The 18233-nt window shown below is 39.8% G+C and overlaps 1 protein-coding gene across 1 annotated transcript; it reads right to left on the reverse strand.

Annotated features, from left to right (window-relative positions):
• Positions 1–4137: 4137 nt before the first annotated feature.
• CNGA1 (cyclic nucleotide gated channel subunit alpha 1) lies at positions 4138–17544 on the reverse strand. The gene is made up of 8 exons (XM_052642248.1): positions 17438–17544; positions 16115–16234; positions 15118–15180; positions 9431–9472; positions 9237–9347; positions 7939–8046; positions 7059–7165; positions 4138–5552 (listed from the first exon to the last, which is right to left on the reverse strand). The coding sequence occupies exons 1-8, from the start codon at positions 17542–17544 to the stop codon at positions 4138–4140; spliced, it is 2073 nt and encodes a 690-aa protein (XP_052498208.1).
• Between the last annotated feature and the right edge of the window lie 689 nt (positions 17545–18233).

The raw sequence follows: 18233 nt of genomic DNA on the forward strand, positions 1-18233 counted from the left end.
CATTACTATATACTCATCAGTTTTACTGTTGTTTGATCATCATTTCTGTATTTTCAAAATGAGGAGGGATAAATAAGATGATCCCTAGAGCATGCATTTTCTATGTTCTCTGATTCCCTTTTCTTGAATTTCCCACTTTCTCTCTTCACCTTGATATTAACTAGTCCAGCAAATAGCAAACTGTTTCTTCCGAGTCTATAAGACTATATTTTTTGTATTTTATATTCTGAATAGTCTATAAACTAGGACATCCATTAATACAATTTCAATAGTCATAAGGAAGAATATAACTTAAACTGACAATGTCCAAGCCACGCATAGATTCATCCAACACTATTAAAACATATCTGTGGTTTTCAAACATTTTAAAGAGGTGGACTTTTTAAAAAATAAAAATATAAAATGAAGCTCAATATAAATGCTGCTTGCTCCTTTTCTCCCCATTTTGCTTACCTTTAAAATGTATCTTACACATTGGCAAAAGCTTCTTGCAATGAAATTATATTAGTGCCTGGATGAACTTCCTGAAAATAAGAAATGTTAAAATGCTTCCATTTATGTTGTTATTTTACCCATTACATTTGTATTTTATACTTTATTTGATCATGCTTTTTTTTTAGACTAATATATAGTCTATACTAAAATCTTCTGGAAATATTCATGTCAGAGAAAGACTGCCTATTGTTACCAAAGAGCTCTGATTTTACTACCTACAATTTCTATGAGAAAAAAACAGCTTCATGCTCTGAAGTTTATAATTATAGGCCGATATTGCCTCCTAATGGTAAGAAGCTTAATCACATCATATTTCAAGTTAGAAAAGTTGATTTTAAAAAATTCTGCAAAACCTTGAAGTAATCTCTTCCTATATCATACTATAATAGAATTGGGAAGAAGGCAGAGTACTTACCAGACACATTGGCAAGCCTGGGTCATATTCTCTCTGATCTGCCATCTACAAGTCCCAGAATTCTCCCTCTCATTTCCTCTCAGATGCCATTACTAAAGATCTTCCAACTTCAGCCAGCCTTCACTTGTCCTTACATCAAGCCTGTCGTAGTCTTAACATGTTAAGATCCTAGTCCCAGACAGCCATTGGAGTGCGGGATCAGGATGGAATGTGGATGGTCTCTGGATTGATAAAAGAGAACTCCTGCTTTGACATCCACATGTACCCAAGTCAGCACACTTACCATCAGTCTCACCAAAGCCACATGTTCCCTGTCTTTTTTTTTTTTTTTTTTCAATTTTCTCATGAAGCCAGCAGAGAAGGCAGTGGCAACCCACTCCAGTACTCTTGCCTGGAAAATCCCATGGAAGGAGGAGCCTGGTAGGCTGCAGTCCATGGGGTCGCTAAGAGTCGGACCAGACTGAGCATCTTCACTTTCACTTTTCACTTTCATATATTGGAGAAGGAAATGGTGTTCTTGCCTGGAGAATCCCAGGGACGGGGGAGCCTCAGGGGCTGCTGTCTATGAGGTCACACAGAGTCGGACACGACTGAAGCGACTTAACAGCAACAGCAGCATGAAGCCAGAGCTCAGTTGTAAAGTAATGCTTCACACTCCAGGTGTCTAAAACTGGAGTCTTCACCTGGAAGAGTCATGAAAAAGGATTTGGCTAAACCCTCCTTAGCCCAAGGCTTTGTACCAAGAACCTGCTACCTATCTGATGTAAGCTGAGAGCTTGGGGTCAGAAGTCATCAAATCAAAGCCCTTGGATATGTCTCTAGCTCAGATCAGATTCAATGTGCCCTCCACTGGATGCTGTGGTTGGGGCTGCTCCTCCTTTGGGAGACAGCTCTAAGCCAGGTGTGTAACCCTCACTTATTCCCGGCAAATCTGCCTGCTATGAGGAGCCTTCAAGCCTGTTTCCAGTGTTTTAGAGGTTTTTATAGCAGACAAGAAAGAACACAAAGAAAAGAATAAAACAGAGATGAAGGAAAAGGAATAATAAGAAAGAAAAGAGAGGACAAGAAGCACTTGTCTCATGAAGAAGCCATATTTTTTTATTACTTATGATTCACCCATTCCAAGACTAACCACTTCCTCTGCAGTGAAGTATTTGCCTGTCGATATTAAAGATATAGGTAAGATGTTGAAGGGAAGTCTTCAAAGGCTTCGAGGCAAAGACAACATTTAATTCAACAAATATCCTGTTGATAGAGTAGGATAACTTCTACCATTGGCATACACTGATTGAGGTCCACAGGGATATCTGAAATGTCAAATTAACAAGTCGTATTATTGTCATATTATGTTAAGTCATATTAAGTCATGTTAAGTCATATTATAAGAGTCGGACACGACTGAGCGACTTCCCTTTCACTTTTCACTTTCATGCATTGGAGAAGGAAATGGCAACCCACTCCAGTGTTCTTGCCTGGAGAATCCCAGGGACGAGGGAGCCTGGTGGGCTGCCATCTGTGGGGTCACACAGAGTCGGATACGACTGAAGTGACTTAGCAGCAGCAGCAGCAGAAATCTGAAGTCAATCCCAGTGATCTGTGGTAAGAATTTATTGAGCCACATCTGAGTTTAGCAGTAGAGTTGTATAACTGATTGTCAGTGTCTTCTGCGAACACACACTTGTCATATAATTCCCGTTTCTTTTCTAGACCCATCCTCCTATTAACTCCTTCATGGCTGTCTTCTCATGCTTTAATGTATGAATTACCTAGGGGGTTGCTAAAATTTGGATTCTGATACAGCAGGTCTGGGGTAGGGCCTGAGATTCTGAATTGCTAAGAAGCTCCCATGATGCCCATGCTGGACTATAGTACTTCCAGGTCTCACTTTCTAACAATTTCCTTTGTTCATCACCCAGCAAAAGTATTAGCTTTATCTCTTTTTCTTATTGCTGGTCAGTCAGAGAAAGGAGACAGTAGCCAACTTCTATCAAGCCTTAATAATCATAAATTTTAAAATTTATATAAAGATTCTTATAATATTTTATGATTTTCAATTTCATGATTTTCAACTTCCCAGGTGGTTCAGTGGTAAAGATCCTGCTTGCAATGCAGGAGACGTGGGTTTGAGCCCTAGGTCGGGAAGATCCCTGGAGAAGGATATGGCAACCCATTCCAGTATTCTTGCCTGGGAAATCCCATGGACCCAGGGCCTAGTGGGCTATAGCCCATGGGGTTGCAAAAGAGTTAGATAAGACTGAGCAACTAAAACAACAACAACAACAACAACAAGGCTTACTCGATGGCTCAAGTACTAAAGCATCCATTTGCAATGTAGCAGATGCAGGTTCAATCCCTGGGTCCAGAAGTTCCCCTGGAGGAGGAAATGGCAACCCATTCCAGTACTCTTGCCTGCAAAATTCCATGGACAGAGGATCCTGGTGGGCTATAGTGCATGGGGTCACAAGGAGCCAGACACAACTAAGCACAGCATAGTCATGTGTATGTGTGTATGTACAGAATGGATGGAGGAGTCTGGCGAACTTCGGCCCATGCCGCCGCGAAGAGTCAGACATGACTGAGCATGCACACACCATGTGTGTATGTAAGTGTGTGTGCGTGTGTACATATATATACACACATACACACATATATAAATATGATTTGTCATGCTTATATCAGTAAGAAGTTTCAACCATTCTTCCCAAGCTCTAGAGTAAATGATGAAGGTCTTTAAAATGACTTGGAAGCTCTAAAATGTCCTAAACTCTCAACTAAATTATCAAATAAATAATATTCTCTATAGCTTTAGGATTTATCTCACTTTATTGCATTCTAATTCTTTTTAAATATCATCCTGAACATGAGGTACATGATAATTTTCAGTTGCTCCTGAGCAGTATAAATTGTCTGAAAGTGAGAGATGCTTGTTCACTTTTATAAACAGTGTTACATAAGAGGACCATATGTGAAAAAATTAGAAGATAAGAGATGCTGACAAGTTAATTGGTTCATATCTTCGCAGGTTATTCACTGCGAAAAATTCTAAGTGTGATGATTCTTTAACCACAGTACCTCACAAGTGAATGTATGGCTTTGTGCCCTGCAACAAAGCACATTTTCCCTATGGAAAAATTCCCAGCTGAGTCATCCTTGTCTTCCAGCTTACAGGTACCTTCATCACATTACCAAAAGGATCCTGAGTAATGTCCTTATGAAAAACTAGCTTTTCAGTCCTGTGTAGAGTCAGTGGGCCCGCTCTCAGTTCCAGATCCTTCGATAGCTGAAAATTCTGTGTCAATAAGTGGTTTCAGGAATTTCTCAACCTTGGTTAGTCTCTGCTTCAGTTTCTGCTGCATTGACTCATACTCAGCCAGGATCCGAGCAAACCTTGTTTGCAGGAGGTCTACTGAGCTCTCCATTCGGGTGACCTTCTCTTCAAGATCTTTAGGATCACTTCCAGCATTTGCAATGTTTATGTCCAATAGACCATCTTTCATCAAGATTTGCTTCCCTTTCTCTTCTAGCATACCTTTGGCATCTGGGTACTCAGTTAGAGCTTCCATGAGGTCATCTTTTGAGAGACAGAATAGATCTGAGTAGCCAATGCTTTTAATATTGGCTGTTCTTCGATTGCCAGCTTTGCTACCTTTAATATTAAGGATACTGATTTCACCAAAGTAGCTGCCATCACTCAATACCACAAACTGAGTGATCCCATCATCAGCCACCACGGCCAGTTTGCCTTCCTTGATGATGTACATCTCTCGGCCAATATCCCCTTTCTTGCAAATGTAATCTCCAGGACTGTAGACTTGGGGTTGTAATTTCAAGACCAACTCCACCAATAGACCAGCTTCACAGTCTGCAAAAATGCGCACCTTTTTTAATGTGTCTAAGTGAACATTGATGGCAATCTCTGCTCTTAGTTTATCAGGTAGATACTTCAGGACTTCTCTCTCATCCACTGTTTTTTTGTTGGTCCACAGATAGTCGAACCATTTAATAACTCGCTTTTCCATATCTTTGCTTACATTTCGAAAATGCATGTATTGCTTGATCGCATCAATTCTTGCTTGAAATTCTGCCCTGGCTGCATTCATGTTGGAAATCATAGAACCTATGTTACCGACAATGGTGGCAAAAATTAACACTCCAATGAGGAAATCAGCAACCACAAAGAAATACTCAGAATCCCTCACGGGAGGCGGTGTTTCACCAATAGTGGTCAAAGTCAGTGTAGACCAGTAAAGACTGTACACATATTTTCTAGCCAAACGGCCAAAATCAGGATCATTAACATCAGGATAGACCCATGTGTCATTTCCAAACCCAATAGCTTTGGAAATAGAGAAGTACACACACGCATTCCAATGGATGATGATGATGATGTACATGACAAGGTTAGAGATCCTGAAGATGTTTGGGTAGTTTGTCCGTGTTTCTGTTCTCTGGAAGAACTCAAACATTCGAGAGATCCTTAACAATCTGTTTAATCTAATTTCTGGATAATTCCAGCCAAACTTAATATATAGCAGATCAGTTGGGATCACTGATAGAACATCAAGTTTAAATTGAAAGGTTGATTTATACTTCTCTATGAGTTTACGCTCTTCCCTCACCAGTAGTCCTTGTTCTAGGTAACCTAAAATAGAAAAAAAAAAAAAATGTTATTCCTTTTTATGCCATTGTGAATTTTTCTAAAGTAACTTTCAACCAACTTCGTTGAGTTCAAAACAAGAGTTCATTTCAATAAATACGCTTTCAGCAATGTAATGAGATCAACATACGGCTGTGGAAAATGTTCTTTTGCAGAAATAAAAAATCAGGCTCTATAAGTACAAAAGTGAGAGTTTATATGCAATGTATGTATCTATAAGGTATATATGCAAATTTCTCTAGGCTCAGTGTCTTGTCCAGGTTAAGCTATTCTTTTTATAAATAGTGTTCATACAAAGTCTTCTGCACGCTCTAGCACTGTGTTTAATTCCTCATGCCATTTTTTTGTCAGAATCCCAGCCTCACCCTTGAAGCTTGGGTAATCTTCCTTGCTGTTTGACTAACCTGCATAGTCTTGCCTTACCCCTTCAATGTGAAGTATATCTCCTTCGAGGCTTCATTTTCATATCTCTTTCTTGCCCTTCCCCAGGCTAAATTAGACATCTAGGATCTTCCTTTCATTTAAGCTGCTACCATGGGCCTTGTGTATTAAACTCAGAATTTCAATGCTTGATATATTTCACTAGGGAAAATTTTATTTCTCTTCCTATTTTGGTTACCAGAGCTGTGCATAGAACAGAACTGAAATATTGTTTAAATGATACTAGAGAATGTCACTATTTTACATAAGGATTCTTAAAAGCCATTCTCTGCATACATAGGTTACCTTTGCATGTAGAGAATAGTATAGAAACAATAAGCTTATACCTATTTAACAAGAATACTTAAGTAAGAAGCTATAAGATCCTGCCCAGATTATTGGTCAATAATGTTCCCCCATGAACCATAAAGTTGAATTAAGGATGTATATCCTGTTTCTTATAATATTTCTAGGACAGCTCTGCTAAGTACAATGACCTTTTCCCCCATGTCTCTTCAAGGTACCTCTGTTAAGTAGCAATTACCCTTTCCTCACAGAGCTGCAGAATATTTCTCTTCTCTCTGTTCCTCCTGCCTTGTATAAACCCAGTGAACAGGCTAATGGAGGAAAGCCATCAATCCACATCCAGAAGGTTGCTAGTAATGTCCTTCTGAATCAGTTGGAGTGGCCTAAGCCTGTGGGTTGGCCTTCCCTGGTGGCTCAGATGGTAAAGAACCTTCTGCAGTGCAGAAGACCCAGGTTCAATCCTTGAGTCAAGAAGATCCCCTGGAGAAGTGAATGAGAACCCACTCCAATATTCTTGCCTGGAGGAGTCCATGGACAGAGGAACTTGGCAGGCTACAGTCCATGGGGTGGCAAAGAGTCAGACACAATTGAGCAACTAACAGACACCAGCCTATGGGTGAGTATATGGTACTCTTGCTTTCAATGGTGACTTTTCTTCTCAAACAACTCTTTGTTTTCTTTAAGAATATTTGAATTAATAAATTTCAAATTAAACATGGAGACAAAAGCACAAAATTGCAAAATATCCAAACTAAACATATTTACCTGTCCTTGTCCGTACAAACATATCAAGAAGATAGACTATATCTGATAAGTAATCAAAAACAAGCCAGTATTCTAGGTAATCAGACTGAAGTTCATCAAAACATGCTCTGTAAAAGAAAAACTTATATAAATAAAATGAAATGGGACTGATTTAGATAAATTTAAATAAAAGTCCTCTTTGTATAATTTTTATCATGATGAGAAATATAATACACTAAGGTGAGGAGGGGTCCTTAGAATCCATTTACTCAACCATGGTTTTTCCAAATTTATTCCCAAATCTGAGAGTTAGATTTAGTTTTTTCACCTTTCTGAATTTCAACATTCTTTCCATTATACCAGTCAGCTTTGTGAAAATATTAAATGAAAATAAATGTCTCAAGCTAATGTCAAAATACTGATAATTTTTGGTGATACACATTGGTAACCAGGTTCATACTGACTGTTTCTACCCAAAGTGCCTCAGGAAATCACACTTGGCCCTAGGTGACTGAGATGTTCACTGTCTAAAAGACAAGGAATCATAGATACTACTTGGGAAACCCATCTTGCTCTATAAAACCTAGATCCTTGATCTTTTTCCAGTCTCGGCAACTTTCTTTTTCTTGCAGGCCAAAGAAAATAAAAAGTTTTTCCCAAAACTCTAATTAAATGATTGAGCAATTCAAAAGTTTAAAACTATGCCCCCATCCCAGTTCTGGATTTCCAAGGATATTGGAAACCAAAGAACTTCTGATCTTAGGAAAACACAGAGAATGTAACATCTAGAAAACTGGTGGTGGAGAAAGGTATGTCCTAAAGAGTTCTTCTAAGCCAAACTGTTAAGTCAGTGAAATTGGGAACTAGAAGTGGGTTGAGATCCATAAAAATATACAGACACCTTGCAATAATCATGGTCCAGTTATACATAACAGGTAAGGTGATGCAGAACAGCCAGTTGTAATACGTATTTCCTGAGGGATCAATAACCACGACTTCCTTCTTCTCTCTACCAGCAATTAGAAATAAAGGGAAGGTTACCAAGAAACAAGATTTTTATTTCACATATCAAATATGGTTACACCCATCACCCACAATTAATGATATAAAAACAAGATGGAGAAGCTCACTCCACAGTGGGAAGACCAGTTTGACATAGTGCATTAATCATAAGAAAGTGGTTAGTGAGGGGTGGATAGTTATTAGTCTCACATTAAACCATACTTTACACTTTATCTAAGCCCTTGTTTAACTGTGATGTTGCAGACATTTCTATCACTCCAGCTACTGAGAAAGAACAACGGCATAGATCATGCCAAACTCTGGATATTCCACAGATGCCTTTGGAGGGTTATGGGTGGTGGGAGAATGATGGTTTTGCCACTCCCCTTACCAGGTAATATAACAATCAGGGACCACATTGTGAGGGGGACTCGTGGCTTCTTTCTCATCTGTATGGAGAGAAGAATATAACACAATCTAATAAAAAGTACTCATCCTTAAGTGTGCATGAAGAATTGAGAAGAAGTAGAGAATGAGAGAAAGAAGAAAGGAAGAAACTATACCATCAAATGACATTTTTAAAAACTTTCTGGTATCAAGCCTATTATTTTTAAGGATTTTTCCCTTTATACAACATCAACAAATTTCTAACAGACACAAATAATTAAACCATTGTCTGATAGTGTTTTCTTTGAGTAAGCTAAAAGAACAAGTTTTTCTTTAATTATAAAGTAAAAAGATAGCTCGGAAAACATCACTCAGTCTTATTCTTATGAAATTCTAACTCTTAAGCATGGCTTTTGTAATGAGACTACTTTACTTTAGATTATTTGCCATATAGTATGGATGACTCAAAAACGTTCATTATTAAATTTTTACTTCAAATAAAAAAAATGACGGTAAGAGCCTAGAAATGCAATTTTCTCTGGATCCTAAATATGTCCCAATAATAAGTTTATCTTCATCAGTGCTTGAGGAAGGAAATTAACTATGACACTGAAAGTTCTTGATGAGAAAATTAAGATTAAGACTACCATTGCTAATTTTATGGAAATTGGAAAAAAAATTAATTCACATTGGACAACAATTTATTTAGCCTTTAAGGGCCTCTTTCCTGTAAATTTCTGGGAAATTATCTCTGCATCCAAAACCTATCACAAATTTACTTCCAATCTCAATGCCATTAAAAATACTTACTCCTCTTTTTTATCTTTGCCTTTCTCCTCTTTCTTTTTCTTGTCTTTGTCCTTTTCTTTCTTCTTTTTCTTTTCTGGGTCCTTTTTATTTTCATTTTTATCATCTGGCTTGCTGAAAAAGTGAGCGATACAGTTGGTAAAATACAAAAACGTTATGGGCAGAAAAATGTGGGTTCATTCAAGCCAAAGTCTCACCTCTTCTTTTCTTTTTTCTTTTTCTTCTTTTCTTTTGGTTCTCTATAGGAAAAAACAGTGTTTGCATCACATAAACAAATCACGTTCTGACTTCCATTCTTACTCACTTTTCTCTTCATTGGGCAAGAATTCTGAGCTTTGTGTTCAAAGACACACCCCCATGTTCAGAGACCAGAAATCTTGTCTCTTAATGGAGCGTTCAGCCAAAAATAGACACATACCCAGATAAGAAGCAAATAAAAATTCCCAGGAATTAGTGCATGTAGAAATTTGGAGAAACTGGAGGTGGATAAAGGCATAAACCCAAGGAGGGAAATTTACAAAATAACAGATGCAAGAGTGCACTTTCAAAGTCTCAATACATATCCAAAAAATGGTTACTTAAACTTTCAGCTTCTTGATGTCACTTAGATTTATACTTGAATAAGAACTTTGAGATTTCCAGAAAATGTCAAGACATTTCTCTAGAGGGGTAATCCTGGCTGAAGCAATCTTTTATGAGCAGTCAAAAAGTTCTGTGGTAACAGAATTACAATTCCAGTTCTTAGAATCATTCACTGGATTTGAGATCATCGTCTATGTCCAGTTTCTTCTTGAGTGGAGAGTATGTGATTAGAGGCCTCTTTCTGCAGTTGGCTTTCTCTGTCAGCAGAAGAATGGATTCTGGAGTCAGAGCAAAAGTAATAGTAGGCTGTCATTGTTGGCTCAGATGTCTTGGGAAAATATATTATTCAGAGTTGAATGAACAAGCATCTCATTACTACTGGGATAGTCAGAGAATGCTGTTAAAGAGAAGTAGGAATAAACGTAGGCATCCAGGTATAGGTAAGAGTTGTAGAGGCTGAGAAGAAGAGGAAGAATGCTAAAGGGAGGGAAACTTTCAGGTGCAAATATACCAATGAACTTCATCTGGGTAGGAATGGCCCAGTGGAAGTAGAAAACTGCTACCAAGGAGAAACAGGAGATAAAATTGACAAGGAGCTGGGGCTTGGCACCTAAGGTTGTCATGTACAAACAGGAACAGAATATAAAGTCAGATAAGATGGAATTTACAGCTATAGGAGTACATTCCTATGATACAGGATTTTACGTCCTCACACAGACCCTGGGAGATGGTGCTGGCACCTTCTTGGATGGCATTTAAAAGTTTGGAAAAGGTGATGGCTCACACTAAGTGACATAAAGATTACAAAATGTCATGGCAGATGGTGGAAGGAGGTATCAGAAAGATTCAGAGAAGTGGCATGCTAAAATGAATATACTAAGTAAGGAAACTAGCTCACCAACTGATTGTGTTCCCTAAAAGGGCTGAGAGGATACAAAAATGATAGGGACTGTGCTGGTGAGGGGGGCACCAGCGTCACTAAGCAGCTCAGTGGTGCTGTCCTCTGTTTACTTCAGCGAGCAGTGAGAGACACTGACCTGGGTATAGAACCAGATTCCCTGAGAGCAATAGGGATGACAGGATCTAAAATCATGGAGATCAGCAGCAGTGCTTACCCATCAGAAAAGAAGTGGGGCTGATTGTTGTAATTAGCAGTTAAGTGCACATAGTAGCCAGGGCCTTTAACCCACAGAAAGCTATAGAAGGGGTTAATAGTCTACTGTGTTCCTAGATAGGTGGGCATCCCAATGACTTGTTAGGGTACTGTTTAACATTTACAATAAAAAAACAAACCAAGAATGGATGATCAGGAGGTTGAGGGCAAGTTACCCCAATAAAAAGTCACAACCCCTTGAATAGTTTCTAAACCTGAGTAAGCTTTCAAAAATGAAACCACTGACTGGAGGAAAAGCCAAGCTCCCACGAAGAAGGACTGCAACAGCAATGACAAGTATATTCAGTAACGATTTCCCCAGTCTTTCCCCTAAAGAAAGTCAATGGTCATTTACTTAGGTAATTGTACCCTAGTGGGGCTTCCCCGATGGCTCAGCAGTCAAGAATCCGCCTGCAATGCAGGAGTCATAGGAGACACAGGTCGGATCCCTGGGTCAGGAAGATCCCCTGGTGGAAAGCATGGTAACCCACTCCAGTATTCTTGCCTGGAGAATCACCATGGACAGAGGAGCCTGGTGGGCTACAGTCCATAGTGTTGCAGAGTCGGACACAACTGAAGTGACTTAGCATGCAGACACGCACCCTAGGGGGAAAAAAGAATGCCTAGATAGATTAAAAACCGCTTGGTAGAGGACCCAAGTTTTGTTACTGAGACCCAGGAACTAAATTAAAGCATTACCATGCCCCCTCCATTAAAATGGGGGACATATGGTGGTTTGGTAGTAATTCGTGGGGCCTCCATTGGGTCTAAAGATGTCCCCTTGTGGTCATTTCTCCAGTTCAGTTCAGTTCAGTTGCTCAGTCAAGTCCAACTCTTTGCGATCCCATGGGCTGCAGCACACCAGGCTTCCCTGTCCATCACCAACTCCCAGAGGTTGCTCAAACTCAGGTCCATTGAGTCAGCAATGCCATCCAACCATTTTATCCTCTGTTGTCCCCTTCTCCTCCTTTGAAATCCATTGATTCTCTTTACAGGGAAGACTGGGGAAATCATTACTGAATATACTTGTCATAGTAGGTGTGATGTGTTTATACTTTCTCCAGCTCCTCAAGTATAAACAGAATAAATCTATCTGACCATTAGAAGAAACCTCATCTCCACTTTCAGCCATGAAATTAAAAGACCCTTGCTCCTTGGAAGAAAAGCAGTAACAAACCTAGACAGCATATTAAAAAAACAGAGACATTCCTTTGCCTATAAAGGTCCTTATAGTCAAAGGTATGGTTTTTCCAGTAGTCATGGATGGATGTGACAGCTGGACAATAAAAAAGGCTCAGCACCGAAGAATTAATGCCTTTGAACTGTGGTTCTGGAGAAGACTCTCGTGAGTCCCTTGGACTGCAAGATCAAACCAGTCAATCCTAAAGGAAATCAATCCTGAGTATTCAATGGAAGTACTGATGCTGAAACTGAAGCTCCAATACTTTGGCCACCTGATGTGAAAAGCTCTTTTCCAATGAGTTCACTGGAAAAGACCCTGATGCTAGAAAAGATTGAGAATGGGAGGAGAAGGGGACAACAGAGGGTGAGATAGTTGGATGGCATCACTGACTCAATGGACATGAGTTTGGGCAAATTCTGGGAGATGGTGAAGGGCAGGAAAGCCTGGCGTGCTGCAGTCTATGGGGTCGCAAAGAGTCAGACATGACTGAGCAACTGAACAACAACAACAACATCTCCACAAGTTTCTTGGCTTGTGGAATATGAGTTAATGTAGTGAGGAGGACCAAGTGGAAGCCATAAAGCTGTTTCCTACCTTCCAGCAAAAAACAAACAAACAAACAATATTGCATCCTGGACAGGAAAGGAAATCAATCCTTAAAGACCTAATGCACGCGGGGGTGGTGTTTCCCCATCACATTCTCATTTAATTCAATGTCTGACCCCTACTATGACCAAATGGATCCTGCTGGACAGCAGCAGACTACTGCAAAATCAACCAAATAGTAGCTCCCATTGCAGCCACTGTGGTGAATGTGAAAAACAATACACTCACCCAATCTATACTAGATTCCTAAGATTCGGGGTCAGTGATATATTCGGGTGAATGTGTTATATTTAATCACTATCAGGGAAGAAGGTCATAAACAGTCCATATCCACAAGGGATGGACAACAGTATGTCATCTACAGTATTTTCCAGGGCTATGTTAACTCTCCCACCTACTATCATGACAATCTCAAGGGACCTGGGCCATCTGGACATTCCTCAGACTATCACATTGGTCCACTATATCTGTACCAATGACATCAGGTTAACTGGGACCTTAAGGAGGATTATCTAACCATAGGATAGACAATGATTGCTGACCATGAGCTGGACTAATAAGTCCTAAAGTTGTATTGCAGTCTATCATATGATAAAGTGGTATATTTGGGATTGAGCAGGTGGCTCAGCACCTTCTCCCCATGTCATCTATCACTGGTGTCTCAAAGCTACTCCTCCTGCCCTATCGTGGCCATATATTTGCTTTGTATGAACAGCTAATAAAGCATGATCTATCATGAGTCAGTTTGGCACTTTGGATTAAGGCAAAATGAGCTGTTGTCTACAGAAAAGCACTATGGAGAGGTAGCCTTAAAGACAGTGAGGTTAATCTTACCAATGGGACAGTGTCAAACACTGCATAGTCATCCACTTGGTGGAAAAAAAGAAATGGCTCAAATTAAGAACGTACAAGGATTCATGGACAGTCACAATGCATTGGCTGGTTGGTCAGGGACCTGATGAAAAAATACTGAAAGATCAGCAAAAATAATTCTGGAGAACAGGCAGACTAAATGGACTTCAGGGGCATGGGCACAAAGTTTTAAAATCTCTGTATCCCATGTTAATGCCCATCAAATATCAGGTGCCATGGAAAAGGAAAATAATAACAACCAAGTAGAAAAAACCTGCCTGCTGATAAAGCTACCCTCTGTCACTGGCATCCTCAGTGCTGACACAACATGGACATGAATGGAGAGACCATGGTGGCAGAGATGGAGATGAAGTATGGGCCCAGCACAGAGGTCCCATTCACCCAGGTGATTTAACTGCTGCTAACACTGTCTAACCTTCCAGTTACAAAGACTAATGCTATGACTCTAAAACAGTACCATTACTTGAGGAAAGCGGTCACTTGGTGGCAAGTTAATTACACCATAGAAAGGGTATCAAATAATTCTGACTTGAATCAATATATATTATGGATGCTGTGCTCAGTTGCTAAGTCATGTCTAACTCTTTTGCAACTCTGTGGACTGTAGCCTGCTAGGCTCCTCTGTTTACGGAATTTTCCAGGCAAGAATACTGGAGTGGATTACTATTTCCTTCTCCAAGGGCTCTTCCCAGCCCAGGGATCGAACGCGCATCTCTTGCATTTCCTGTACTGCAGGCAGATTCTTTACTGCTGAGACACCGCGGAGCTCTATAATATGGATACTAATTTGCTTTTTCGCTTCAGGGCTTTGACCAGCGCCATTGTCCAGTTTTGGTTACTACCAGCTTATAGTTTCCCTCTCCCTTGGGTGGCCTTGGCTGAAGGAAGCCACCATGCTCAAAATTATGCCACCCTTCCTGAGGCAGCCCTCATCCAATGACCGTGCATGCATACAAAGCCCAGTCCTATCACCTAACTATAGAACAATTCTGAAGGGCCACATGGCACATCAACTCTATTTACGAAGCCCAGCTTCTCTCTCTACCCGGTCCTCCTCCCTTAACTCCCTTCTAGGTGTCATTTCTGAAAGCACTCCCAATAAACCTCCATATACAAGCCTCCATCCCAGAGACTGTCTCCAGGGAAACTTGATCTAAGACATATTGACTTAGAATGAGGACGATTAATAATGTTTCATTTATTTGGTCAGCCACCCTAACCCTAACCACATGGAGGTACAATTGCACATATGCTCTAGACAAGGGTTTCCTACATGTATTTAAATAAACACATACTACTTTTAACATGGCTAGGTCCATTTTTCAGAAGGAAATAACCAAATGACAAAACAAAAAAATATCTTGCAATTGTATTAGATAGAGTTTGCCAAATAAGTATTTGGAGTCTAACACATTCAGATGTTTTTATGCCTTTTACTGGTTTTCTTTAAAAACAAAGGTTTGGCTTTCTATTGCCGATATACTTACTGCTCCTTATTGCTGCTGTTGTTAACATTAAAAAGTGCAATGGCTCCAGGCAAGTATTGCTCCCTGGGAAATGAAAAAATACAGTAAAGACTTTGTAGTTACCATATATACAATGTCCATGGTAAGCAAACAGTCTTAAAGAACAAATGCTTTCCAGTTTCTACCCATTACAAATAGTGCCTAGGCAATTTTTGAAAATAGAGAGCTTCCATGAAGTGTGAGTTGCTGAATGTTAGTGCCGGGAATCAAAGTGATCAGTAAATGTCTATTCATCAGTGCTTACAATGGATCACATTACCGTTCTCTACAACCTGAGTGAGCCAACTTGGATGCTGCTAACTCTCAGCAAGAGATCTAAGTCTTAGACTGTCATGGAAGATAAGAGAAATGAAAACAACAGGAAAACTGAAGGTGGTCAGCGGGGAAAGAAAGAGGAGAGGGGAAAAAAGAGGGACAAAGCCAAAGAAAATGTAAATAAGCATGATAGAATGGGAACCCCTCATCCACACCAATACTACACTTCTTTTACACTCTCAGAGTCAACAGTTTGAGGTGGATTTGTTAAGTTTTCTCTTCTCGATACTCACCCTAATACTTGACTTCCCTGTAAGTAGGGTTGAAAGGGAGAGAGCATTTTAGAGAAAGACAGCTAATCCCTCTCACATACATTTGCTTGGAAGAAGCATCAGAGAAGAGGAGGAAATCAGAGAGGACTCAGGTATGAGATTTCCTAAGGGATAGACATGGGTCTCAGGGAAACATTGGAAAGTGTGTTTATGACTTGGAGCCCCGAGCACATAAATTATCATCAGGCAGTGGCAGATTCCCAAGAGAAGAAAAGAGCAAGGAACAGAATGTACTTCAGAGTAGCTGGGCAGCAGGAAGGTTTGCCAAGCTTATCAAGGTTGCCAAGCCCACCAAGTGGATGAATAGTGCCTTTCTTTCATCTAAATAGTAGTTTAAAAACAAGTGTGGAGGGACCGATCACATTGCTCACCTCTGTGATGGTTGTCCGCTTCCGTGTGTATTACTTCTAAAGGAATCCCTTGCATGGGGGTTCTCACTCTCTGATTCTTCAAATATAGAGGCACTGTCGTCATCATCATCCGAAAAGGAGCTACGGTCCAAAAGGTGGCAAAGATGAATTAGATCAACGTTTTAAACCATTATAGGGGAACGACATTTCTCACTAGGGGATCTCTTCTCTCTCAAACACACACAGACAACAATGTGTACTAAGACTGAAATGCAAACTGTGCAGAAGTAGCAATTTACTCTCAAGAACAGAATTAGAGTATATGCACAATCCAGCACAATACGTGTAATTAGGAAACTACTCTCTAGGACTCTCAAATTTGTATTGTTTGATGAACTGAGATGATAATGTTAGTGTTTGTCAGATGGAAAGTATAATATCTATGTGTCATGTGTTCTCAGTCGCTCAGTTGTATCTGACTCTTTGCTATGCCATGGACTACAGCCCACCAGGCTCCTCTGTCCATGGGGATTTTCCAAGCAAGATACTGGAGTGGGCAGCCTATCCCTTCTCCAGGGGATCTTCCCAACCCAGGAATCAAACCAGGGTCTCCTGAATTGCAGGCGGATTCCTTACCAGCTAAGCTACCAGGGAAGCCCCCTTTATATCTATGTGGTTAGTCGCTCAGTCGTGTCCAACTCTTTGGGACCCCATGGACTGTAGTGCGCCAGGCTCCTCTGTCCATGAGGATTCTCCAGGCAAGAACACTGGAACGGATTGCCATGCCCTCCTCCAGGGGATCTTCCCAACCCAGGATCAAACCCAGGTCTCCCACATTGCAGGCAGATTCTTTACAGTCTGAGCTACCAGGGTAGCCCTTGATACCTACACTTTAGGTCAAAAAATACAGGTTTTTAAATTAACTTGTAATAACATTTCATTTCACCAAAAATAAATTCAACTATATTTATACATGTTCGCTTCATTTATAGGGTGACCACTTTAAATCATACTCTTAAAACACATTAGCATTTCACACTATTCTTCTTCCCCATATTTCTCCATGGCACTGTTGTCCCTTTAGATGTGAAATGTTTCGTGAGGAAAGGTCCTGCCAGTGACAAAGGAAATATTTGGCAAAGGTGCTTCTAAAGAATGCCCACAATAATATCTCTGTTCATTTGTTAGACAAGTTAGGCTGTCACAAAGTAGAAGCAAATTCACTAAATTAAATAAATTATGAAGTTCAAGGTTTGAAATTAAAACTTAAACTGCAGTTAAGCCCATCCAAACTTAAGAATGGTGGCTGGTATTAAAAATATGTAGAAAAGAGTGTGCATTTACCTGCATGCTCCATTTTCCATCCTTCTTATTTCCTTTTCAACATCTGGTCCAACCACATTGGGAATATTTACAAAAGAGCGCCATGTATTAATAATCATTTTCTTCATGGTTAGTTTAATATCTGGGAGAAAAATGTCTTGTTAGCAGGAAGACTTTTTATATACTTACAAATATAATCCAAAGTTTCACTCTATCATTCTTCCAAGGCTGTCTTAACAATCTTATTTCTAGTTATAGGTAGAAATTATTTTTAATAGAATATAGTAATGGTCTAATACTTTAATTACCACTAGAAAGGTTTTTGTGTATTTTTTTTTTAATTCAAGAATGTACCAGAAGTGTAGAACTTCTTTTAATTTGGATTTACCCTAACTTTGAAATATTTAGACAATGTAAGTGTAGAACAAAATTACAGGGACTTCACATACACACCCAACAATGAAGTAAGAATAAAAAGCTATAAAATAAAATACCAAAATGGATGTAATCAGATATGAATTTCTACAGGCATTCAGAAAAAAACAATGAGTCTCAAGTGGGATTCAAACTTTGGAGTGAATAAAGATGCGACTGATCCACATTTTAGCAAGTTTCCTGTGTTATGCTGATATACATACCATTCAGCTTCCATACAACCAGTTAAGGCATCAGGAAAACACCAAGAACAAAGCAACCCAATCTTGTGGCGGCTGGAGCCCAGCTTTACACAAAGTGAATGGCCAACAGGCAGATCTGCTTTTGCCTTCCTTCCTGATGTTCCACTAGCGCCCAGAGGTGCATGCATGCTCAGTGTTTC

The sequence above is a fragment of the Budorcas taxicolor genome, chromosome 6, assembly GCF_023091745.1.
Source record: "Budorcas taxicolor isolate Tak-1 chromosome 6, Takin1.1, whole genome shotgun sequence".
NCBI lineage: Eukaryota > Metazoa > Chordata > Mammalia > Artiodactyla > Bovidae > Budorcas > Budorcas taxicolor.